General features: G+C 44.6%; 1 protein-coding gene across 4 annotated transcripts in view; it reads left to right on the top strand.

Moving 5' to 3' along the window:
• Positions 1-3,456: 3,456 nt before the first annotated feature.
• Positions 3,457-26,265, top strand: part of MORC2 (MORC family CW-type zinc finger 2) — a 113,199-nt gene continuing 90,390 nt past the window's right edge. Inside the window, exons 1-4 of one of the 4 annotated variants that reach the window (XM_073313589.2) lie at positions 3,457-3,887; positions 12,800-12,853; positions 13,929-13,963; positions 15,404-15,472. In XM_073313589.2, coding sequence (XP_073169690.2) covers positions 3,820-3,887; positions 12,800-12,853; positions 13,929-13,963; positions 15,404-15,472 — 226 coding nt within the window. In that variant the 5' untranslated portion in view covers positions 3,457-3,819. The remainder of the gene's footprint in view (positions 3,888-12,799; positions 12,854-13,928; positions 13,964-15,403; positions 15,473-26,265) is intronic. The other 3 variants (XM_073313588.2, XM_073313587.2, XM_073313586.2) reach the window with 3 other exon arrangements.

Genomic DNA, 26,265 nt, shown 5'->3' with positions numbered 1-26,265 from the left:
CACCTGGGAGGAAGCTGCTTGCCATACCCTGGATGTCAGAAGGACATTAGACTTTTGTGTGGATAGAACCAAATGCTTTAGAAAGTTTCCCAGATCTTTTCCACCCAAAGACTCTCAAGGTAGATCTCTAGTTGAAAATCTCTTATTATGAGGCTGCCAATGTTCAACCTCCTTCTAGAGTACTAGCCCATTCTACAAGGTCACAGTCTACTTCAATGACACTATTGAAAGATGTTCCAGTTGTTGAAATTTGCAGAGCTGCAACCTGGACCTCAATACATACTTTCTCTAAACTTGATTATCTTGATTCATACTTTCAGATCAGATCCTATGGCTGGCAATTCAGTTCTCTCTTCTGTGTTAGATACAACTCTGAAGCTCCCTCCTCCTCCTGGGGATACTGCTCGGGAGTCACCCAAAGTGGAGCACCCACAGAAACACTTCTTGAAGGAGGAGAAATTAATAATCTTGTGCGGTAACTGGAGTTCTTTGAAACATTATGGGTCCCTATGGGTGCTCCACTACCAGTCCTCATTCCCCTGAGCTTTGGAGTTTCGGCCTATGGGACTTTGAAGTAGAGAAGGAAATGATGGTGGTTTGCTGGTGCACCAGTATATATATATATATATATATATATTCTGTACTGGGCACAAGGATATCTGGAGTACAGACGTGGGCCAAAAAGGCATTGCTACTGAAAATCTCCGAACAAAGGTACATGGGGTGCATGCGCACTTGAAGTGGGGCACCCAGAGAGCCACATAACTCAAAGAACTCCAGTTACTGCACCAGGTTAGTAGCCTCTCCTTTCAAAAACTTATTATTTGTCTTGGGATCCGTTTATTTTTTTTATCAAACCACCATGAAAAACTCAAATAATGCTCAACATATGGTATAATTTGCTTTTTGCCCTTTTGGTGAGATATTTACAAAACTGTGAAAACTGAACTCTGTGACAATATTAACTATAGTTAGGCTTGGCAGAATTCAATTTTTTTTTTTTTACAATTTTGATGGATGTTTATTTTTAGGCTTTTTTCAAATTTTTATCAATTTAAATTTTCACAGTTGAACAAAATTATGGGCTTTAAGCATTTTTAATTTTTAAATCTTCAGTTGTGAGAAATGATGGGCGATCAGACAATTATTTAACAGCAGACACTGAGATTCAAAAAGGTAAAGCTTTATAACCATTAAAACACAAATTGTCAACTAAACATCACATCAAAATATACAAAGTAAACCTCCTTACATAAAACGCTAATAAGTTCTCAAGCAGCATTCTTCTTACTTTGCCTAAAATATGATTTATTGGTGGAAATATTTTTTCATCAGTTTGGTACATACAGCAAATTTGACATTTACTGACAGAAAAATTGAATCCTTCCAGACCTAATTATAGAGCAGGTACCAGTAAGGAGTCACCTTTGTCTGGCAAAATTTGTTCTTCATACATCTATGCTGGCCAGAGTTCCTTTACTCTCCAAAGGTTTAGTGATTGTTTTTATGATTTTACTAGAAGTAAGCAGTTACAGGAAGAGAACGGCCAGAATCACCCTGCCAAAGGTCATTACGTTTGACTTTCTCTTATCTTCTTGTCCCTTTCCAGTTTCCTACCACTTTTCAAAAAATTATTAGTAGGGCAGTAGTGTTAATATCTTCAGATTCCTGTCATGGGGCTGATCCATGTATGCTTAATTTCTTCAATTATGTCCTTACCATCTCTTTCTCAGTAGTTTTTTTTAATAAAAGGGATCTTTCACTTCCTAAATTATCCAAACTCTTCATTTCTTGTTGCAGACTGAATGACAGGAGCCATGGGGTAGGGGGTGATGCAAGTGAAAATGTTTTGTAGCAAAAGTTGATCTCTTCCATCAAAGATGACAAATAAATGAAAACTTGGTTCCTTGACTAGTCTGGACCAAGCTCTTTTCTGTCCTTTGGCATCTCTCTCCTATTTGAATGGCTGTTAAAATCTGTTTTTACAGCAGTAGATTCATTAAGCGATAAGGCCCAAAACTTTTGCCATTAGATCCATGGTAGCTTTGTCCTGGACTTCAACAGTTGGTAAGAGCCATATAGAGAAGAGACACTGCAGCCGATGAAGTGAGCTGTAGGTCACGAAAGCTTATGCCCGAATAAATTGGTTAGTCTCTAAGGTGCCACAAGTCCTCCTGTTCTTTTTACTGTTTTTAGGATCAAGTTTGCACATTGTAGCCTGCAGAAATTACTATAGTGAGGGTGGCAGCATAGCACCAGGGGTGGGAGGCATTTGCAGAGGCAGCAACACACAGCAAGGCACATGGGTGTGTGTGTGTGTGTGTAGGGGCACCAGCATATTGCCAAGCGTTGGGGGGGGGGGGGAAGTTGCAAGGGCAGCAGCGAGTAGCCACGCATGTGTGTGTGTATGGGGGGGGGGGTGTTGCAGGATACCAGCATACAGCCAGCCACGTCATGGGAGGTTGTAGGGGCAACAGACTTTGGAGGCAGATGCAGAGAGGGTGTTGCAGGGGCAGCAGCTCGCAGCCAGACACGCGGCGGGGGGGTGGGGGCAGCCAGACACGCGGTGGGGGGGGCAGCCAGACACGCGGCGGGGGGGGGGGGAGATGGCGGGGGCAGCCAGACACACAGGGAGGGGGGGGGCAGCAGCGCGCAGCCAGACACGCGGGGGGGGGCAGCCAGACACGCGGCGGGGGGGGGCAGCCAGACACGCGGCGGGGGGGGGAGATGGCGGGGGCAGCCAGACACACAGGGAGGGGGAGGGGCAGCAGCGCGCAGCCAGACACGCGGGGGGGGGCAGCCAGACACGCGGCGGGGGGGGGCAGCCAGACACGCAGCGGGGGGGGGGGGGAGATGGCGGGGGCAGCCAGACACGCGGCGGGGGGGGAGGGGCAGCAGCGCGCAGCCAGACACACGAGGGTTGCAGGGGCACGCGCTGGGGCGGACGGTATACGGGCGGGGGGGGGCACCTGCGGTGGCTGGCGCTTGATCCCAGCCAATCAGAGTGCAGGAGCGGGTGTCCCCCCAAGCAGAGGCTCCGCTGCCGCTGCTACGCCCCACAGCCCCGTGCGCGCGCCAGGCGGCCAGCCCCGCCGCCGCGCTGTCTCGAAAGGACGGGTTCGTCACGTGACGTGAGCGAAGCCGTTACGGCTGGCGCCATGCCTCACCTGTCACGTGCTTCCGGGCCCGGCCAATCATTGCCGAGCGGCGAGGCCCCTCCCAAGGGGGAGGCGGGGCCGGTGCGGGCGCAGCCTGCGAGCGCGGCGCGCGCGAGCGAGCCAGCCCAGAGCAGACAAAGCGGGACCGGCGGCGGTGGCAGCAGGGCCTGGCCCGCTCGGCGAGGAGCAGGCGGAGGCCGCGGGGAGGGGCGGCGGGGGACTCGGGCACGTGCTGCCGGGGGCGGCGAGCGGGAGCGGGAGCGGGGCTCCTACGCGGCGGCGGGGGCAGGGGGGGCCTGCCGGGGCGTTGGCCCCAATCGGCGGCGAGGCGCGGGCTCGGGGTCCGCAGCGGCGTTGGCGTGGGCGGACCCTCCCCGCATGGCGGCTCCGCCCGGGGCAGGTGGCGCCCCCTGCGACGGGCCGTGACGGGCGGCGGGGGAGGGGCGGGCGCGGAGGCCTCGAGGTTCCCGCCGAGGTGCGTTGATCGGGGAGCGGGAGTGGGGCCTCGCCGCGGCGGCCGGCGCAGGGAAGCCCCGCAGCTCGCCCCGGCTGGGAGGCCGTGCCAGCGGGCTGGGGGCCCGGAAGAGCCCGCTGGGCGCTGCGCTGTGCCCGCCTGAGGTGGGGACCTGGGGCAGGGGCTGCCGGGCAGCCCGGGCCAGCCATGGCTTTTACCAATTATAGCAGCCTGAACCGGGCCCAGCTGACCTTCGAGTACCTGCATACCAACTCGTGAGTATCCTGGCGAGGGCAGAGCCCTTCCTGCCATTGACCAGCTTGGGCCTGGAGGTTTCTTTTCGCCTCTCGGTTGCCCTGTGGCGGCCCACCCACAGCCACTCGCGGCCAGTCTTGAACTTTGGACACTCATTTTACAAAGAACCGATGCCAAATTGCCTTGCTAATCCAGAAAGGGTCCCCAGAGTCTTCCCGTCTCCAGGCTACTCTACAGTGTTTGAACACAGGCTTCAGCTACATAAGCATGATTTGTATCTTCAGTATAATTCAAGTCAGCTGGAGCCATTTATATCAAAACCAGATGAAACTCGACGGTGGATCTTAAGGAATGAAATATTTATGCTGCTGCCGGTTACTCTTCTTGATCAAAGAATCTTAACAGCAACAGAAAGGCAGAATCCTTTAAAGGTGTCTTCAGGAAAGGAAACCAAACAGTTGAAGGCAGTTTGCAAGAAGGATGTTCTTTGTGTTTGGTTTTCTCCCAAAAATAACTTGTCTGCTGAGGAAACTGATATTTGTCTTTTCCCTGAAGGATCTGTAGATCACAGGGTAAGGAAGACGTGCAATAATTTTTGCACATGCATTGTGCCTTTCACTCAAGGATCACAAAGCACTTACCAATATTAAGTATTACAACACCTCTAAGAGGTAGGTAGGTATTCTACCCATTGTAAAGATGAGCAGACCGAGAGATGACATGACATGTCTGAGATCATACGTCAGTAGCAAAACTGGGAATAGAATCCAAGAGCCTTAACACCTAGGCCCCTGCTTTAAATACAATATGCACTCTCTCACTGGAGCATTTATTAACAAAGGGACTCTTTTTGTGTATCTGCTCATGTGTGCATTGTTTTAGAAAAATATAAGCACTTTACCTAAATATCTGATATTGTAGGATAGCTGTTGGAAAGTGTAATACGTGGAGAGAGATTGGAAAAAAGTGGACTTCCTAGAGTTTATAGAATGTGCTTTTGTGTAGAGTAATTTGAATATGAGAAGTCATTCTCTTGTTGCCTCTTTCTTGATAATGGCAGTTTTTCCTTTAGAACGTTTTGTTTGGTTAACACTTGCATGTTTTATTCAGTTGTATTTTTGAATATGCTAAGTTTCCTTTCTGCCCCCAATTGGCTTTCAGGGATTGTTGTGTTTTGGTACAGTGTATTGGAAGTCCACAAAAAGGAAAATGTTCTGATAGAGCTGATTCAGCTATTTTGAGTTTGGCTATTTTCATCTAAGTGTCAGAACAGTGGTTCTCAACCTGTTTACCATTGTGTGCTGCAACCAAATACTACCTCAATGGCCCTGAGGATGTCACATGGGTCGCAGCTCTGTGCTGATTGGGCCGCATGTTGAGAACCACTGGTCTAGAACTGGTTCTCAAAGCTGGTCTGCCGCTTGTTCAGGGAAAGCTCTTGGTGGGCTGGACCGGTTTGTTTACTTGCTGCATCTGCAGGTTTGGCTAATCGCGGCTCCCACTGGCACGGGCCAAGGGACGTGCTGGCCGCCCTTCCTGCAGCCCCCATTGGCCTGGAGCAGCAAACAGCAGCAAGTGGGAGCTGCGATCAGCCGAACCTACTAATGTGGCAGGTAAACAAACCAGTCCGGCCCACCAGGGGCTTTCCCTGAACAAGCAGTGGACCGGCTTTGAGAACCACTTGTCTAGAACATACGCAGTGTTGCTCCTGGAGTCAAAGTGACATTGGTATTTTAGGAAAATCAAATTTGGTATACTGACACCTGTCAGAAATCTGCAGATTGCAAGTAATCAGCTGTGTAATGCTGTCTAGGAGGGAGGGAATTCCATAAAGCACGAGGTTTTGTTATCCTTACAGTAATGTTTGGGCATAACAATACAAACTAGTGATGGATTCTCTGCATTTTGGTCAGTTGGCCATTGGAGGAACCATACCTCTTTGTCTTTATGGCCGCTTTGTAGAAGGGGGAACAAGTAGAAGAATTGGCTATGTCTGCTTGTGTTAATAGGAGAAATATAGTGCAAACGTAGGTTTTGATGGTTTGTCTCATCTGTTACCTTTTTTCAAATACTGAGGCAAAATGGGAGTGAGGGAGCCTCAATGGTATGCTATGGCATCATCTGGCTCCTTTAGACGTCTACGGATAGAGCCAGAGCACAGAACCTTGACTGACTTTTACCTTAAGTTTAGTTCTAAATTAAATTGTGAAGTTTTTTATTAATAGTACTAGATATAGAAGAGAGATGGATTACTTGGCAAAGTTTTGAGTCTCTATAATGATTGCTCTTGGCAAACGGTAATTATTTCCAACCCATGGATTGAAAAAAATAGCAGTTATACCTCTTGGGCACAGGAGAAGATAGTGCCACTATGTCATTTGAGGGACAATGGTGCTGTGGTTCCAGTCATTGCTTTGCCCTATAAGTGGTACAGTTACTTTAAATGTTGTGTTAGGTCTTCTGGTTGGTGTATGAAGACCGGGAGTTGAGACTCTTGAGTTCAGTTCCTGGTGCTGACATTGACTGACCAAGTGACCATGATGTCAAGTCGCTCTACCTCTATGGCTCAAGTCTTAAATATCCAACTCCATGGCAAACTGGATCTAAATTGTGCTTTGAGGTCCCAAGATTCTGCAGTGCTCCAGTATGGCAGATTGGAAAGTCTGCAGCATCTGCATTTCAGCTACAAAATGTAGATTTCTAATAAATGAGATAAACTAGTACAGTCATTATAGTGATGCATGTTTATTTTTATATTAAAGTAATTTTATGTTGTCATCACAGTTTCAGTTCTTCATGGATTTTGCATCGCATAATTGCATGATAGAAGTTGTTTGGAGGGAAGATGGAGGTTTTGGAAAATAGGTGAGGCACAACTAGGGCGTTTGACATCCAACAAGTGATGAGAAGCATTTTGAGATTGTGGAATAAGTACCTTAGTTGGTTGTTTCTCTTCAAATGATCAGTAGTAAAATTAAGAAGTGACATTTTAAATTTTAATCTGTTTCAGAATTAACTCTGAGATGAGTGAAGTATTCATCTTTCAGAACCATAGTCTCAGGCAATTGCAGATTAAGGAAGACACTGTCATGTTTTCATGGTTGTTTTCACAGTCATGAGAGCTAGAAACTTTTTAAATGACAGATTACGTTTTGAAGCACAATCTCTGGCTGTGGAACTGAAAAATACATAGTTCCTGATTATAGCTGTTTACTTCTTAGGTTTTGTCTACTGGGAAAATGAGCTGTGGTTTTAAAAAAAACCTCAACCCGGCATGAACTAGTATGTTTTAGTTAGCACGTTGCTAAACACTATTTACCAGTTCAGGTAGATTCATGTTTTTTAAAAGGGTTAGCTGGTCGCCATTAGTCATGACACTAAAGGTCAACCTTAGGGGTCATGGCTAATGGACGAACTTGTTTTCAGACATTATCTGGTGTGTTTGACAGCTTGCTAATTAAAGCATTTAAATATAACTCATTTTCCTAGTATAGACAACCTAAGAGTTGTATTAAGGCATGTAAAAGCCCTTTGTGATCCTTTCATGAAAAGCTCAATGTAAGGTTAAAGTATGGTTATTATTAACACTTAATTATGGATCCCTAATACAACAGATGCTTTAAAATTAGCTGGTCTTTTTTCCTTTTTGAGAAAAAGTTAAACTGTATTAACTGTTAAAAGCTATTGAGTAACCTGGTACAAAATTATATTTTAAAATGCTTGAAAACTTTTTAAAAAGAGATGAACACAAAAATGCACATGGATCTGGCTAACTTGTCTCTCTGTATGCTTGAATGTGTTTGCTTCAACCAACTATGCATTACAATTTGTTAAAATTTGTACCACTAAATTTATCTTTGGAAATAAATCTTCTAATGACAGCCTGCGGTCAAGAGTTAATATTTGTGGCCAAGTTAAAACGAAAGCTGGCCCTTTAACTAGAACTGACCTGTTAGACACAGGTAGAATGACAGATGTATATTTAATTGGAACAGAAGTTTTATTTTTTTTCTCCGATAGCTGCTCAATAGATTTGAGAAATTAAAAAAAAAAAAGCAGCTTCTTTACGTGTTAAAAATATTTTCTGCCTACAAGTGAAGGATACAATAAGCCAATGGATGAAGGTTTTGTTACAGTAATAACAAGAGAAGACAGCTCTGTTTGCTAACAGGATGCCAAACTTCCAAAGTAGAATTTGGTGCATTGCTGGGACCTCCTTTGCTACAGAGAAGATGACTTATCATGATTCTGTGGTATTAATTAGGTGTCCATTGCTTTTACATACCTGTAGGATCAGGAGTCAGATTGGTTGTTGGGTAGGATAGGCTACCCTTCCAAGCTCCACTCACAAAATAAGTCCTGTTCACTTCAGATGTTGCTCTCAATAGACTGTGCAGATGTTCAGAATATAATCACACCCGCTTTCCGGGTTGCTTGAATTTGGCTTCCGTTCAGTGTGGTCTGAATACATCACACCCATGGCATTGTTGTGTTCCTTAGGGCTTGGCTCCCTCTTGGTGGTGCTCATTTTTGAGTGGGAGGTTGTAGTAATAGTACTTTCCCAAGCCCACCTATTCGTGCTGTCAAAATGAACTATGCCTCAGAGTAGATTTTGTAGATCTTCACAATATATTTCCTCTTCTTACGTGATTTGACTGAGCAGTGAAATAGCAAATAATGAAGACACTTAAAGTAGAGACATCTGAGTAAATATATACACTGAAATGAAAGGGAGAGTTTACACCTCTCAGAGCTACTGTTTCAGACTCTTATTGCAAACTTGGGCAGATATTACTGCATTAGTTAGATTTGATTCATGTTTTTTGACATGTTTACAACCGAAACAGCTCATGGGCTTTTTTCTGTACAACAAGAAAGCATCTTGTGAGAGAACCATTACACTGTCAGGCCTTGCATAGGATAGATGGAAGTTAAGTACTTATTTGTCAGGTAGTTTTGACATGGAGGAAGTAGGTGTGTTGTTGCTATGAATGAAGATACTTAACAACAATGCAAATCAGCTTCTTGGCTTGGTTTTTGAGTTAACATTCGACTCTGATGATCTTTAAGATCATTTTGAGAAGATGCCATTTCTGAGAGTAAACTTTTTGATACATACTCCAAAGAAACATACATGTTAATATGCCCTAACTAGGGATAAATATTTTTGGATTTCATTTCACCTCAGTTTTAGCGAGGTTTCGTCTCTTTGCCTCAGTTGATATGAGGGGACTACATTGTTGATAGGCATTCAGATACCACTGTGATGAGTGCAGTGGGAAAAAGTTATTTAGAAAAGGGTTAATCATTTTGTCGCTCCTTAGATTATGGTGTGATGGATCTGTTTTTTCAGCCCTTTCATTCCTGTGATCGTTTTGTTTCTAAATCCATATTTATCTTTTTTCATAACACAGCAAAGCATATTCTTAAATATTTGATTCACTAAGTTTTAGTTTGAAGTGTTTTGGGATGTAGTGTCAAAGGTGCAGAAGTATAACGTATATTAATTCTGACTCATCCGTTTGCTTGCGACTATCCACTCTGTGGAACATTCTCCAGATACATTTTCAGTGGACTGTGTTTGTGGGTTTTTGTAATTGTCTTTAAACTGATTGGAGTACTAGAAATCTGTGCATGAGGGAATTTCCACACTTTCTGTGGATTTAGCGATTGTGGTACTGGTATTCCTGTGTTCTGTGCAAATTTTAAGCTTTCATTCTAAAAGAAAATAAAGTTTCTAGCTCTTCTGGTTATGAAGAGAACCTTCGAAATGTAAACTGATACAGGGCTCTCTCATCCTTAGCCTGCAGGTGAACTGAAACAGTGTCTGAAAGATGTGAAGGGCTGCATTCGTATAAATGGAGTGATTCCTGAAAGCTAATGTCAGCTTCTTCATTGCTGATTACTTTACCAGAAACATCCCATCCTTCTGAACCTATGGGTGCAGCCTGAATACTACTACTTTTATTTTAATCAGAGTTCAGATGATAGGTCCGTTCTAATGATTTTTGTAGTGGATATGAAAGTTTAATTATAGTTATATATCTGACAGGCTCATTTGGACAAAGTACCTTTATAATTAGGTGTTAGTATTAGGGCTGTCGTTTTAATCGCAGTTGACTCATGTGATTAACTGAAAAAAATCGTGATTAAAAAATTAATTGCGATTAAGTGCACTGTTGAACAATAGAATACCAATTGAAATGTATTAAATATTTTGGGATGTTTTTCTACTTTTTCAAATATGTTGATTTCAATTACAACACGTACTCACTTCGTATTTTTTTATTACAAATATTTGCACTGTAAAAATAAACAAATAGTATTTTTTTAATTCACCTCATACAAGTACTGTAGTACTGTAACAAAAAAAGTGACATTTGTAAGTTGCACTTTTACGATAAACATATTGCACTACAAGTACTGTAGTGCAATATGTTTATCGTAAAAGTGCAACTTACAAATGTCACTTTTTTTGTTACATAGCTGCACTCAAAAACAAAACAACAACGCAAAACTCTAGAGCCTGTAAATCCACTCAGTTCTACTTCTTGTTCAGTCAATCACTAAGACACACAATGCTGCCCACTTATTATTTACAGTGTCACCAGAAAGTGAGAACAGGCATTTGCATGGGACTTTTGTAGCTGGCAGTGCAAGGTATTTATATCCCAGATATGCTAAACATTCATATGCCCCTTCATGCGTGGGCCACTATTCCAGAGGACATGCTTCCATGCTGATGACACTCCTTGAAAAAAAATGTTAATTAAACTTGTGACTGAACTTGTTGGTGGAGAATTGTATGTCTCTGGCTCTATTTTACCCACATTCTGCCATATGTTTCATATGTTAGTAGTCGCAGATGATGAGTCAGCACATGTTCAATTTAAGACTGCTTTCGCTCCAGATTTGACAAAATGCAAAGAAGATACCAATGTGAGATTTCTAAAGAGAGCTACCGCTCTTGATCCAAGGTTTAAGAATCTGAGGTGCCTTCCAAACTCTGAGAGGGATGAAGTGTGGAGCATGCTTTCAGAAGTCTTAAAAGAGCAACACTCCGATGCAGAAACTACAGAACCCGAACCACCAAAAAAGAAAATCAACCTTCTGTTGGTGGCATCTGACTCAGATGATGAAAATGAACTTGTGATGCTCCACACTGCTTTGGATTGTTATCGAGGAGAACCTGTTGTCCGCATGGACGCATGTCCTCTGGAATGGTGGTTGAAGCATGAAGGGATATATGAATCTTTAGAGCACTTGTCATGTAAATATCTTGCGAAGCTGGCTACTAAGAGTGCCATGTGAACATCTGTTCTCACTTTCAGGTGACGTGAACAAGAAGCGGGCAGCATTATCTCTTGCAAATGTAAACAAACTTTTCTGAGCGTTTGGCTGAACAAGGAAATAGGACTGAGTGGACTTGTAGGCTCTGAAGTTTTACATTGTTTTGAGTGCAGTTATTTTTGTACATAATTCTACATTTGTAAATTCGACTTTCATGATAGAGATTGCACTACAGTACTTGTATGAGGTGAATTTAAAAATACTATTTATTTTTTACAGTGCAAATATTTGTAATAAAAAATAAATATAAAGTGAGCACTGTACACTTTGTATTCTGTTATAACTGAAATCAAGATATTTGAAAATGTAGAAAGCATCCAAAATATTTTAAAAAATTAATCACAATTAATCACACTGTTAAGTGATTAAATTATATTCGATTATTGTTTAACAGCCCTACTTAATGTTCTTGTAAAGTTCAGAGTCAATAAACGTGCATTTTTAGCTCTAGATGTGGCCCAATCTATACTGGTCATTTAATTTAACCTGGGAAGGAACACCATTCATCCAGTTTCTGCATTTCCCATAGTTTAGCTGAAGTTATCACAGGGTCATAGCTAGTCTGCATTTGAAAACCGATTAGCTTTTGAAGATGCAACACCATGTTGGATGTACAGCAGAAATTTTACATCTATTGGTCTTTGACAAAAAAAGAAACGAAGGTTTTAAAGAAAACGGAACAAGAGCCAGTAAAAGGTTTTGCTGGAAAAGAGTACCGCAGAGCAACCACGTGGAATGTTACAATTTTGGATTGGGCACCTCTTACGAATTATGACAATTAAGAACTTTGGACTCAAATATTCTTCAGGATTATAGTGAACTGGGATTCAGTCAGAGAAATTTTGACATTGAATTCCTAAGATCATACGATTAAACATACCATGCTGGCTCATGAGCATCTTTTTCTGGATTAGCAACAGCTGCAGCTACTGATTTCTCTGGCAAATATCACCTGATTTGTGCAACAGTAGTAAGCATATGAATGCATACCAAGTTCATATTTATCAGAAATTTAAATCTTGGAATTTGAAGAGATGCTTTTAAGGAAAAGAAACCTCCAATTCTGTGCAGTGTAGTCATTGCCAGGGCATCTTTTATTAGTTAAAATGATTTAATTAGTTAATTTAAAAGAACCAGTCAGTATAGTAAGTAATCAAGGATTCACATGTATTGATTACTTCTTGCTAGAAGAGTGCCAGTCAGTGATTCACTGTTTTGACACCTCGTAATAAGGGGAACTGGAATATAATTTTCCCCTTAGCTAATACTCTTAATGCCACTACACAAAGATCACAGTTTGAATCAAGAAAATCTAAACTTAATATTATTTAATCAGTAGCTGTTTTATTTGTCCCCTGTTTTTGACAGTACTAGATGACCTCCTGAGGTCTCTTCCAACCCTAATCTTCTATGAATAGTGCACCACTAATTTCTAGTTTTGTTATATTGATTGGCGAGGAAGTATGTTACAAATTAGTTAGAAACTTGATAAAAATTAGTTTGACATACATATTAAATTGAGAGATATAGTCTCCTTCAATATTGCAGTAACCTTCCTGACTCTCAGTGTTTGACATTTCAGAACCACTCATGAGTTCTTGTTTGGTGCCCTTGCTGAGCTTGTAGATAATGCCAGGTATGTATTTGAGATTGTGTTTGTATTGGGAGCTAATTAAGTTGCTGTGGTTTATCTAGCCTACATATTTAGGGTAAGCAGCTGAGTGACCTTCACTACCAGTAGATCTTAAGAAGAAAGATGTAATGCAGAAGCTTATAGCTGAATGGTGATGGTGCACCTGTGTCCTACATAAGATACAGGCCCTGCCCAAGAGGAGGACAGGGTCCCATCTTGAAAAACTGATAGTATAAACAGCTAGAAAACACGAAGTGTGTTGGGAGACCAAGAAGGATCAATCTTACATCCTTTTTTTCCTTAGTCTTTTGATGTGGTTTTGCATTCTTGTGCTTTGTAAAAGTGAATTTTATGGCAGTTTGAAGAATAGGAAGGGCATCTGGTGCATTGGGATAGGGAGGGGGGTTCCAGACATGAAGGGGAGCACAGACTCTGAAGAACTCTTGCTTGAGTAGAAGGTAAGTGATGTCTTTCAAAAGCTGAAAGAATCTTGAAGTTGCAGGCTTATTCCATCATGATATACAAAGATATTTTTTTTCTTCATGTACTTGTTTCTCTCATGAAATGAGTGTCTGTTACAGAATAGGTATTTGCATTGTAACCAGGTTTAATTAGTATGCAGCATCAGTGTCTTGTGGTGGAGTTTGGATCTGAACAAGGGAAGGCCAAAAATGCAATGGTACACCAAAGTCTCTTCGATTTCTTTTAGGGGTGCTGATGCTTAGCCTTAGAGAGACATGGTGTGTGAGGTAATATCTTTTATTGGATCAATTTCTGTTGAGAGACAAGCTTTCGAGCTTACACACAGCTCTTGAAGAAAAGCTTTGTGTAAGCTCGTCTCTCACCAACGGAATTTGGTCCAATAAAAGATACTACCTAACTTGCTTTTTCTCTCTAATGTCTTGGGACTGATGCGGCTACAACAACACTGCATACTTAGAGAATTACACAGTTTTTGATCCATAATGATCGCTCCTGTTGAAATTCCCACTCATACATGCAGAATCCTCTCGGGCTCCTAGAATGTTTCACCTTCATTCGCTCTTTGGACGCTGATTGTGTTTTTGTTACTTTGTAGAGATGCTGATGCCACGAGAATAGATATTTATATAGGTAAGTCAGACTTGTCTTTCCTTCGATGCCAGCAGGACTGCAAAATACACCCAGCAAATTACGGATTTACAAGTAGATAAAATGGTACTGGACACACTCCCTAAGGTCAAGTGTCCCATTAGTAATGCCTTCAAATCTATTACATTTCTAATATCAAAAAATCATTCAGAAGGAGAGGTGAGGTGTAGGAGGGTGGTGAGGGGAGCCTTGCATTGTCTTTAGATGGGTCTTGAATTGAATCTACTAGAATCCTGTACCAGAGTAAGGGAATCTTATAGAATTTAAGGCCAGAAGGGACCAATAGATCATCCAGTGTGACCTCATGTAGCACTGGGTACCAACACCACCCAGCACCCGCCCACTAACCCAACAACTGAAATGAGACCAAAGTATTACAACCCACAGGAGACCAGAGTATTATGTGATATAGGCAGAGAATAGGAGGGACCAAGATGTACCAGTGCCAGAGCCCTCTGCACTGGCAGGGAAATGATTCCTTGAGATAAACCCAGATAATCCTGGCAAGTGACCTGCACCCACATGCAGAGGAAAGTGAATAACCTCCAAGCTCACTGCCAGCTCTGACGTAGGGTAGAATTCCCTCCTGACCCCACATATGGTGATCAGTTAGACCCTGAGCATGTGGGCAAGAACCAGCCAGTCAAGCACCTGAGAGAATGCGCAGTGTCACCTCTGAGCCCAGGGCCTCTCCCAAGGTCTCATTTCCAGCTCATTTCAAGGTCTCATCTCTTAATGTTGTTTGCCCCCACAATTTCTGTTTGGAGACTGTTCCAGAACCTCATCCCTCTGATGGTTAGATACCTACTTCTAATTTCCAGCCTGGATTTGTTCATGGCCAGTTTATATCCATTTGTTCTTCTGCCTATGTTGTCATTTAGCTTAAGTAGCTATTCACCCTTCCTGGTATTTATCCCCCTAATGTATTTACAGAGAGCAGAAAACCCCCTGCAGCCTTCTGTTAGCTTTACTAAACAATCCAAGCTCTGGGCCCTTCATTCCCCTGATCATCCTAGTAGCTCTTTTTTGCACCTGTTTCAGTTTCTCATTTTGGAACATAGGTGACCACAATTATACACAGCTTGATTATTTACTTCTCAGAAATTTAAGATGTAAGCTTCCTCTGCTTGCCTTGATTTAGCATGTGAGCTTAGACTACCTTTCTTTCCTGATGAAAGAGAGTAATAATTTTTCTGTAATAAAAACACCCACAATGTCATCTGCTCCTGTTTTCTCTACTAAGAGATGTTATTGATGGTGACTAACCATTTTGTAGTTGTACCACACAAAAGTCAGCTTGAAGTTTGAGTCCTACTTGCTGTACTACTCCAGTCATGAAAACTGTTTGGACGCTTTCAAATAATTTTTAATTCCCCTTCCTATTTGCGTGTAATGGTTCTGTTAATTCTTCTCTTGTTGTAGAAAGACGAGAGGACCTGAGAGGTGGCTTCATGCTATGTTTTTTGGATGATGGAGCAGGAATGGATTCAAGTAAGTGACAGGAAGTTGTATTTGCAGTGTCAGGCTGAGGAAAAATAACTTTAATCCTTACAAGTATTCTGCCAGTGTCACATCCCTATGGTTTTGGTGGGCGCAATGAGTGATGCATGTGGTATAAAAACTTAGGTCAGACAATTAAATCAGCAGTGGCACAAGACAGAAATTGAAACTGATTGTCACACGGAGTCTATACAAATCCATGTCACATCTGCAAGGGAGACTAAGAGCCACCTTTGCCTCTGCCATGGAATCAGCGAAACGGTGACGAGAATAATTAAACCACACTTCCTTCAGTCTGTCTTGGACCCAAATATGTCCTGCTGAGGAGTTCTCTGCCTGCTTTGCAGAAAAGTCTGGCTAAACTCAGGAAGCTTTTCCAGGACCAAGCAGATGGATTCTGAAGACCCTCTTTCACAAGTTTGACTCAGGCACATCACTACTGGACCTCTAAGAACTATGGGAAGTCCATGCCACCAGATAAATGAATCCTTTACTCTCATGATTAGTGACACCCACCTAGATCATCTGCTGATCCGAAGCATATGAATACCTTATCCCAGAATGGTATTGGCTGCCATAAAATTTGCAATAGTTTAACATGGGTTGCAGAAGATCTTACCAATCAAAGCCCTGTCTGTCTTCCCTTCTTTGAGTAAGGTTATTAAGAAAGTGGGGCAAAAAAGATTCCAGGAGCACCTGATATATCAATAACTTAGAAGTTTCTCAGTCATTTATTTGATTAATTGAGGTTTGTACTAACTACATAAGGGCATCTATCCCAGGCTCTGGGTACTCTTGGCAAACTATACAGTTAATAGCAGACTCAGCAGTTGATTTAGTGAGAGCACAGTTACAGCAGCAACCTATCAGCATAACTACCTCTGAAGTGCCAGCCTCAGCCTTTCCCTCAACTTCCTGTGGGCCAGGGAGACAATTTGGGTCTTACAGTGTGTCCTGAAGGTTAACACATGTTCGTCTTTTGGTCTTGGACAGAAGGCAGACATCCATCTTAATATTTTAAGACTTACCAGCAACTTTTGACACTGCCTCTCTGTATTACAGCCTTGTCGGGGTGACCTGGCAGGATGGGTGGAGTCACACTGAATTGGCTAAGTGTCATTTCTTGTGGACCTATCCGACAGGGTTATGGTGATTGGTTTCTAGTCTTCCCTGAGCGCTCTCATCTGTGGAATCTTGCAGTATTCAGACCTGTGTCTATCTTTCAGCATGTATATTGAATTACTAGAAGATATTAGAGGATGATATGGGCTTCAGTAGTAACAGTTCATGACAACGCTGTGCATCAGAGATGAATTATGTCCTTTGCCAATTGACTTGGTGCTTGAGTGAAAGTGTTGGTTCATCCTTGGTCTGGGAAGGATAAATGCGATGCTTGTAGGAAGGGGGAGGGGAGGTGCTTTGAAGAATTGGATGGAACCAGGTCTTTGCTCTTTCAGATCATCTGCCATTTAAGTTGATATGCAGCTCTTACTGACTCCTCAGCAGGCCAGAAGAGTGATTCTTTGTGATGCAGACCTAATCACAGTGATCTGTGTCTTCATTGCCTCCAGGCTGGATGACCACAATGGGTTCTGCCAGTAATGAAGGCCACATAGGAGCCATGTGGAAGCTCTACCTCGTTCATTATGCAGCACCAAACTTGAACGGAACTGCTGAAAAGAGCATGTCGCTGTGCATGCTGCACTGGATCCCCATCCAATTCCAGATCTTCCTGAAGGTCTCAGCTCTTGTATGTGATGGTTTAGGATCTAGCAATCTCAGAGATGATCTCTCTCTGATACCCGCTCAGGGCAGATGTTGCAGCCAACTGACTTCAGGATGAAACTTGCAAGGGCCTGTAGAAGGTCATCTACCAGACTTTTCTACCACCAGAAATCAGGCTGAGCCTTGTGTTCAGTGTAAAACACTTCTCTGTACAAGCCTCCCCTCCAAAAATGTGGTCTTAGAATGGCTTGGCAATGTTTGCCCTGTAGACAGACCAGAACAATCTCACTTAAACATGGAACTCAACAAAGGAAGGATGAAATATATGAAGTGTTGGAACAAATGTTTGCTTTCCCTGGCTGTTCATGTGGCTCTTTGCTACAAAAGAGATGAGCATGTTAGAAATACCTTCATAACTCTCCATACTTATGGCATTGCAGCCCAGATATACTCATAGTATCTTCTAGTAGCTTCATGTACACATTGAACAGAACAGAACCCTATGGTACTCTTGTTCTCAGCTTGAGCTCTGGCTTCAAGTGCCATTGTGGGAAGGCATTGGTCTTGGAAAACCGTTCTTGAATCCAGTGAGCTTGCAACATCGTAATACCTGGCAGATGTTTGGTGAACACTTGGCTAAGGCAGTGGCAGATGCATCAAAAAAAGGGCCAAGAAATCTTGCCTCCCTTTAAACAGACAAGAGAATACAGGACATTCCAAAAGAAGAGTCTGTTCCTCTAGAGCCTGTTCTTTTCCAGGTACCATAGACAGTGTGGCAGTTCTCAAGAAAGATTAAATAAACCTGATAGGTGAGGTAGAGGTTAGGGGAGACTTCAAACCAGCTCCCTCCTCCAGAAGATGTCAAACACCTAGTTTTGACGCTCAGTGTCTGAGGCCCAAAGCCAATTTGAGGAGAGACTTCTCTTTATGGATTGGTGGGTGCAAATGTCTTTGACAGAGCAACCTCAGAGAATGAACCAATTACTCTCTATCTTAGAGCCGTGTTTAATCTTTCCTTATGGCTAGGAACATCCAAGACAGTCAGGATATGCACAGGTTTGTTACCTATCTTTTTAAAATTGAGCTATAGAAGGAGTTTCCCAAAAGAGGCTCTACTCAATTTTATTCTTAATCACTGGATGTTTAGTGGCATCTGGGTGGTGGTGGACCTCAAAGACATGAAGCAATACCTGCAGAGACAAAGGGCTAGTCTACACTGAAAACTTTTATCGACATTACTGTGTCTCAAGGATGTGAAAAATCTACACCCCTGAGAGACATAGCTATGCTGATTTAATCCTTGGTGTGGACAATGCTAGTCCAATGGAAGAATTCTTCCATCTGTCTAATTACTGCCTCTCAAGGAGGTGGAGTCACTACAGTGACGGGAGAACCCCTCTCATTGCTGTCGTGTCTACAGTGAAGCGCTACAGTGGTGCAGTTGCAGTGCTGCTGCTATGCCACTGTAGTGTTTAAGTAGACATTCCATATGTAAACCCAGAACCCACTCTCCTTGCAATCTCTGAAGAAGGCATATTTACATATTCCAATCAGGGCCTCCGACAGAAAATGCTTGAGATTTGCAGGGCTCAACCCACTCATATTGCTACCTCCCTTTAAGTCTGTTCAGAAATTTTCCAGTGTATTGATACCTGCCTGGACACAAAATGGTATATATGTGTCTGTCCTTTCTCAGATAACTATTGATCTGTGCTCCTTTAAAAGAGAGAGCCTTCAGGACACCCTTGTAACTGTTCATCACTTGGTGCATCGTGGTATCTTAGTTGAGAGTTGGTCAGCCAAGAACAGGTTCTTGCAAGGGCAGGCGAGCTCCGATCTAGTATTGACAGAGGAGACCACAGATGGCAGCCTATATGGCTGGGAGCTAACTTCTAACAAGACCTGTACCAGTATTTAGAAAGCCATAACACTGATTACAAACACAACAGCTGATCCACACATTAACAGACAGTGCTCTTCTACACAAAGAAGCTCATTCCCTCGTAGTTTGGGTGGGAAAGTTGCCTGTCCTTGTGTAGCCTCTGTCAGGGGTTCTCGAACTGGGGGTCGTGACCCCTCGGGGGTTTTGAGGTTATAAAGTGGGGGGTTGTGAGCTGTCAGCTGCTACCCCCAAATCCTGCTTTGCCTCCAGCATTTATAATAGTGTTAAGTTAAAAACACTTTTTTTTTTAAATATTTATCAGGGGAGGGGGGTCACACTCAGAGGCTTGCTGTGTGAAAGGGATCATCAATACAAAAGTTTGAGAACCACTGCTCTATTTGAAGGGTAATCTCAATTTCCTGGCTAAGCTGGTAGCAAGTAGATCCTGTAGAGTGAAGCCTTCACCTATTCCTCTTCTCAACAAGAAAATATGGAGAGCCAAGGAGAGGGGCAGGTAGCTGTTTCACCCCCCCCCACCAAAAAAAAAGAAACAACTTTGTTCCCAAGAGACCCATATTTTTTGCTCACCTATAAGGTTTTAGAAGCAGCAGACATGGGTGGTCATATGCAAAATATCACCTTTAAGTCTGTCGTCTCTTCCTGCTCATGAACTAGGGTTCTCCGTAAGCTCAGGGGAGATTGGGTCTAATCATTCTCATCTCATTATGGCTGAGAAAGCTGTAGTTCTATGACATAACAGACTAGGCCATGGAACATCTAGTGTGCTTAACATACAGAAAAGCTCCTCTGGCTTATCCAGACCTCAGAGGGCTCAGATTTCAGAGGAAATGGTTACAGAAAAGAATATTCTGAATAATTTCTGTTCTTCTCAAGGAACCATTCTACCAATAGACAATATTCTCTGCATGTCTTGACATTTAAACACTGAGGCAGAAATAAGCAAACCTTAGACTAATGCATGCCTCTCAATGGGCCTGAAAATTCCTCAATAGGCATGTGTCCTGAGAATTTGTAGACCAGGCAAGATTTACTCCCATACAGTCATCCAGAAGGTTTAGAATCATTCATACTTAAGATGGTCACAGACCTCCATAATAAACTGTTATCAAACTGTTAACTTTACCAGATGCCTAGTTAAGCCATTCCATTGGTCCCTCCTGTCATCTAAGGTTATGTTCATGTCTTCCATGCTGAGGCCTTATTCAAAGAATGCTGATAGAAGCACTTGCCACACCAAAGAAGCGATACTTTAATTTTGGAATGGATCTGATTTTTTTTTTATTCGAACATCAATTTAAAGGAAGGGTTTAGACATCTAAATCCTTCATGACCACATGGCTATGGTGTTGTGTGTTGGAAGCATGTAAAGCTAAGGTTTCCCTCTGAAGGCTAATTTGTTTATCCTTCATCTTATGATTCATGAGGTTGTATCTCTTTTATGAAGAAATCGGCAAGGTGACTACATGGTCCGGAGTTGTACCTTTGCTACACTTGAAATTAGACATCCAAGTGTGTTCCAGTTTGGTCTTGGCAGGAAAGTGCTGGATGCCATAGCATCACAATGAACTCAAGCCTCTGTTGTGCCTAGTTCTTTTTTCTGTGCGTAGATACCAATGAGCCTTAGAAATACCATGGATCAATGGGTAAATTCTGGCTCCAAACTAATACCTTCCCTGTACAACTGCATTTCTGATTAAAATCCCGTTATCGGGATCAGTGGACCTGAATATGAAGAATGGGAAAAGGCGTCTATCTGAAAATTTTCCTTTCTTCAATAATTCAAGTCCACTAACTCAACCACTTGCTATGTGGTTCTAGGTACTGGGATATTTGTTCAGTGGTTCTTTGCTCTGTGCCCTGTGGACAACAAAACAACAACTAAGCTACAAATAATATAGCTAAAGTTATAGTATAAACAAGTTCTATCGTTACTGCTCACTCCAACTAGTTTGTGCTTCAGTGCCAAAGTTACAGCACTCACCCTGTGATGTGTAGGTCTGTCTGTCTCTTCCCTCAATGCTTCATGGAATCCAAAAGCCTATTGAGGATTAGTAGACAAAACAAGGAGCCTTGTTAGGTTTTTCAGACGTGATTCAAACACTCTGCCCGTTTGCTTTGGCTAATGAGGACCAATTAGTGGACTGGTAGCTGGTCCCTAGAGGTAGATCCCTGAGCAACTTCCTTTAGAATACAGTGCGGTCAGAAAGCAATGCAGCTATACCATTTATTCACCAAAAACTTGCATGAAAAGGAACATGAACATAAAGCTTAACTAAAGATATTTGTCATGCAGGCTGGAAACTTAATTTAAAAGGACAGGCAAAGAACCATACACACAGATGGGGTCTCTACTGCTATGACCACAATAAAGCATCAGTCTGTTTTCTTTGGTCACGCATTTAGAGATTTCAGGGTTCCTGGCAGGTTGTTAGGGGCAGGGAGATGAAGGCACTCTTTAGCCCCCTCTCCCAGAGGAGAGAGATCACTGCAGCTCTTAAAAGCTGCTCTGAAGTGTCTTCCCCTATTTAGTTTGACTTGACACAAGATGGAATTTCCATGAGTAATTAGACCTTTAGAGCCAGTCATATTGATCCCCTTGGCATTCCAGTCGTCTTGTCTGAACTAAGGAATTTCACATAGTCTTTGCATTTGTAGATTTTCTTCCCAATAGATTCTTTGTGATAACTCTGTTCTTCTTTGAGTGATGGTTCCTATATGTATTCCAAACACAGGTGCACATATGCGCTGGAGCTGGAAGTTTTTTTCAGCAGTGTCAGTTGGCCCGCATGTGCATTGTACATAGCCTCATGGTGCAGGCAAGGTTATATGAGACTGTGCGGGACAATGCCCCCTCAGTTCCCTCTTACCGCTGCATGGTTGGAGTTGGAATCCTTGTTCCTCCATACTCGTAGCTTGCCTGCAAACATGCTTGTTCGTTGTACAGTGTTAGTATTTCTGTCTTTTTTCTATAGTTTTAATCCTCACCACATCTGGGGCCAGGCTATTCCCCTGCTTCTCCCCGGGACTATGCCCCACGTTCGGCAGTTCAAAAACTGTTCGTCGTGCCCTTGCTCATACTCCATGAGTCATGAGTACTACCACTCCCTTTATTGCCTTGGGGAAGCCCATCTAGCTGCCCATTGCTAAATCTGCCACCCCTTCCTGCTGTGGGGCTCAACTGTTCCGCCTCCATATGTTCCTCATGGAAGAGACTCCCTGGCTGCGTGCCCAGTCTGACCAGGAACTGTCAGTTCTGATGGTGCAACACCCTTCACCAGTGGTGAGCCCCCCACCTAGCACTTCTCGCGCCTCGGATCCAAAGTTGCCGCCGGTGCCAGAGAAGTCCCAGTGGGAGTCGCAAACACTCTCATGGGCATTGTAGCAGCCCCTGTCACAGACTGCTGCCAAGCTCAGTGTTCCCTCTCCAAGCAGCGCCCGGTCAGGTGAGATATCCTGTGCAGACACATGGTGAGCTTCCCCAATCTGAGAGCAAAGCTAAAAAGAAGCGTGAGGTGTCAGTAACATCGAATGCACCACTGGCCTTATTTACCTTCTCAGGGCACCTAACCTTCGGTCTGGGCCCCTGCACCCCAGACCCAGACAGCTCAGACTCAGAAGTGGAGCCGGTATTGATGGGTTCCAACAGTCCCTACCATCACCTGCTCCTTGCTGGATGATACCCTGATTTCCCCCCACCCTCTCGCCTCCTGACAGTCATAAGTAGTATCAGGAGCTGCTGCAGAGGGTTGCTAGTAACTTGGGCATACCCCTGGAGGAGCTCCAGGACCACTACCACCACCAGTTGCTGGATATCTTCCAGTCCCAGGGACTGGCTTGCACTGTGGTGCCCATCAACGATGCTGTCCTGCGGCCAGTGTGGATGGTCTGGCACATGCCGCCTCCCATGCCCAAATGGGCAGATAGCCGGTTCTTTGTTCTGTCTTAGGAAACAGACTTTCTCTTCTTCGCCCCCCCACCCCACCCCTTTCCTTGGTGGTTCACACGGCGACCAAATGCTTGAGGCATCATATGCATGGCCAGCACACAGGGTGGCCAAACGCCTGGCCCTTCTGGGCCAGAAGGTCTACTTTTCCATGGTGTTGCGGTTTTGCATTGCTAATTACCAGGCTTTGCTAGCAAAGTATGGCTTTAACAATTATGCCAAGCTAGCAGAGAGTTCCTGGATGACTTGCCATTGGACAAATGGCAAGGCTTCCAGGCCCTTGTGTAAGAAGATCACCTGACTGACCAGATGAGCCGCCAAGATGTGGTCGATGTCGCAGATGCATCCTCCTGCTCCCTTGCGACTGGCGTAGGCATGCACAGGGAGTCGTGGCTGCCATCCTCTCGCTTCCAACAGGAGGTCAGGACCTCCCCTTTGATGAAGACAAGCTGGTCTCATCAGTCTTTGCCAAGTCCCTTCGCTCCCTGAAGGACTCAAGGGTGACGCTTTGGCCTCTAGGCATTTACATCCCAGCACCCTGGTGGAGACCAGCAATAACAACCCTCCCAGCCCCAGTCCTGTGCACCATACCAGACCACTATCTCCACTGTGAGGATGCTCCACCTTGAAGACACTGATCCCAGTGGCCCCAGACCTCTGCTCCTGCCACAGCCACCTCTTCCTTGCCTCATCAATCACATTTTTTTTTACGCACAAGTTTGACGCTGAGAGTCCCCTGCATCACCACCCTCGTCCTCCCATCTCCCCCGTTACCTTTGGGGCTGTCTTTCCCCTTTTCCCCACAACAGGAGCAAGATCACCATGGACTGTTGGGTGCTGGGGGTTGTACAGCATGGTTACTCTATCAGGTTTCTCACCTCCCGACTTCACTGGGCTCCCACAAGGGAATCCCTGCCACAAAACGAGGCAAATGCCGTCATCACCAAGGGCATGATAGAACCGGTGCTCCACCCCTTCATTAGCTAGGATTTCTACTCTCCGTATTTCTCATCCCGAAGAAGGGTGGAGGGCTCCGCCCTATACTCAATGTCCAGATTCTCAACACCTTCATCTGCAAGACAAAGTTCTATACGTTCATTTCACATTGATTATTCCCTCCCTTCTCTGAGGAGTCTGGTTCACAGCTCTCAGTATGAAAGATGCGTACTTTCATATCAACATCCACCTGGCTGACCACACATTTTTTCGCTTCCGTGAGGGCCCTAACACTACCAGTTCAGGGCCCTCCCTTCGGCATTGCGACAGCCCCCCACGGTCCTCACAGAAGAGTTTGCAGTAGTGGCAGCACAGCTCCGGAGTCTGGGATGCTCCATGTTCCTGTATTTGGACAGCTGGCTTCTCGTCACGCCTTCCTGCACCAGGCTACATCCGCCATTCACGCTCTGCGCTCTCTCCTCGCCACTCTGTGTCTGCATTAATGAGGAGAAATCGGTGCTCATCCTGACGCAGACGATCCACTTCCTTGATGCTCCTCTCGAGTCCATGGCAGTTGGGGCCTTTCTCCTGGCAGGCCGCCTTGCCGCCTTGATGGCTGTAGCTGTGGACCTTCACCGCAACCCCCGCACCACAGTTCACCTACGTAACGATGTATACCCAATTACACATGTGCTATCTACAGCTGTAGCTCCTGTCAGTTGCCTGACGTCATGCAACCCACTTGGATGACACACTGCTTGTTCCCTGCTCGGTTTGGGCCTCCCTGATCTGGTGGATCGACTCTCCAAGGTGTTCTTCAGCACTCCCTTCACCACACCTGTCCCAGCTGTCACCTTGACCACAGATGTCTTCCTCACCGGTTGGGGCATTCTCTGAGTGAGCACATTGCCCAGGGGTTTTGGATTCAGCATGAGGCACACGAGTGCATCAATGTCCTCCAGCTTCGAGCAGTCCGCTTGGCTTGCCGCATGTTCCTGCTGCTCATCTGTCAGGTCAAATCCTCTGACAAGATCACGGTGGTGGCTTACATAAACAGGCATGGTGGCACCAAGTCTCTGTCTCTTTGTACAGAATCCATCCACCTCTGGAACTGGTGCATCCGCCATCATGTCACGCTGAACGCAGCATATCTCTCAGGCACGCAGAACTCCATGGCCCATGTGCTCAGCCAGCACAGATATCTCAATCACGAGTGGGAACTCCATGACCCCACTCTCCATTCACTCTGCTATGCCTGGGATACCCCTTGCTGGGATCTTTTTGCCATGTGTGAGACCCACAAATTCCTCCTTTACTGTTCCTGGGGGGCCACGGAGCCCAGCTTCCAAAGTGGTGCTCTCCTGCCTTGGGGTGGCAAACTCCACTATGCCTCTCGCCCCATTTCCCTCCTTCCCAAGGTGCTACAGAAGATCTGCCAGGACACAAGCCACAATACTGCTGATCGCTCCATTTTGGCCCGGTCAGTTGTGGTTTCCCAACCTCCTCTGGCTTTCTGCCTGATCCTGGACCTCACCCCAGACCAGGGTACTGTCCACCACCTCAATCCTGGCCCCCTTACTCTCATGGCCTGGTTTTTGGATGGGGCTTGTGTGTGGTTAACACCTGGTTGGCACCAGTGTGCCTCATCCTTACCCACAGCAGGCGGGCCTCCACCAGAGTGTGCTATATAGTGAAATAGGCCTGTTCCATCTTCTGAGCTTGGCGCCATAACCTTTCCCTGGATGCTTTCTCCATCACCTCCTTGAACCTTAGGCCTTGGGCCTTTCCCTTAGCTCTGTCCTGGTCCACCTGGCAGTCTTCCATAAGGACGAGGTCTCCTTATACCTTCAGGAGAAATTTGGTGAAGGTGGTTTCAGATTTCCACATCAGGCAGTCGATTTACCTACCAGTCTTACATCCTAAGCCACATGCCAGTCTGGGAGATAGAACTTGCACTCACTTGATGTCTGTTGCAACCTCACCTTCTACCTCGACAGGACCCGTGACTTCCGTGCTTCTCCACGCCTTTGCAGACAGATCCCGAGGTCAGGCCCTCTCCTTCTAGTGTGTCTCGAAGTGGGTCTTGGCCTGCATACGTGCATGCTCTCTAATGCCATGCCGCCCAGCTGGATTATGGCACACTTGACATGGACATAGGCGGCCACTTCCACCTCCTTGGCAGATGTATCCTGGCATAACATCTGCCAGGCAGTGACATGGCATCCTGTCCTTACCTTCATGGCCTGCTATGCCATAGCCCAGGGGGCAGTAGCAGAT

The sequence above is a fragment of the Lepidochelys kempii genome, chromosome 15 (genome assembly GCF_965140285.1).
Source record: "Lepidochelys kempii isolate rLepKem1 chromosome 15, rLepKem1.hap1, whole genome shotgun sequence".
Lineage (NCBI taxonomy): Eukaryota > Metazoa > Chordata > Testudines > Cheloniidae > Lepidochelys > Lepidochelys kempii.
This window is presented reverse-complemented; position numbering and strand designations above follow the sequence as displayed.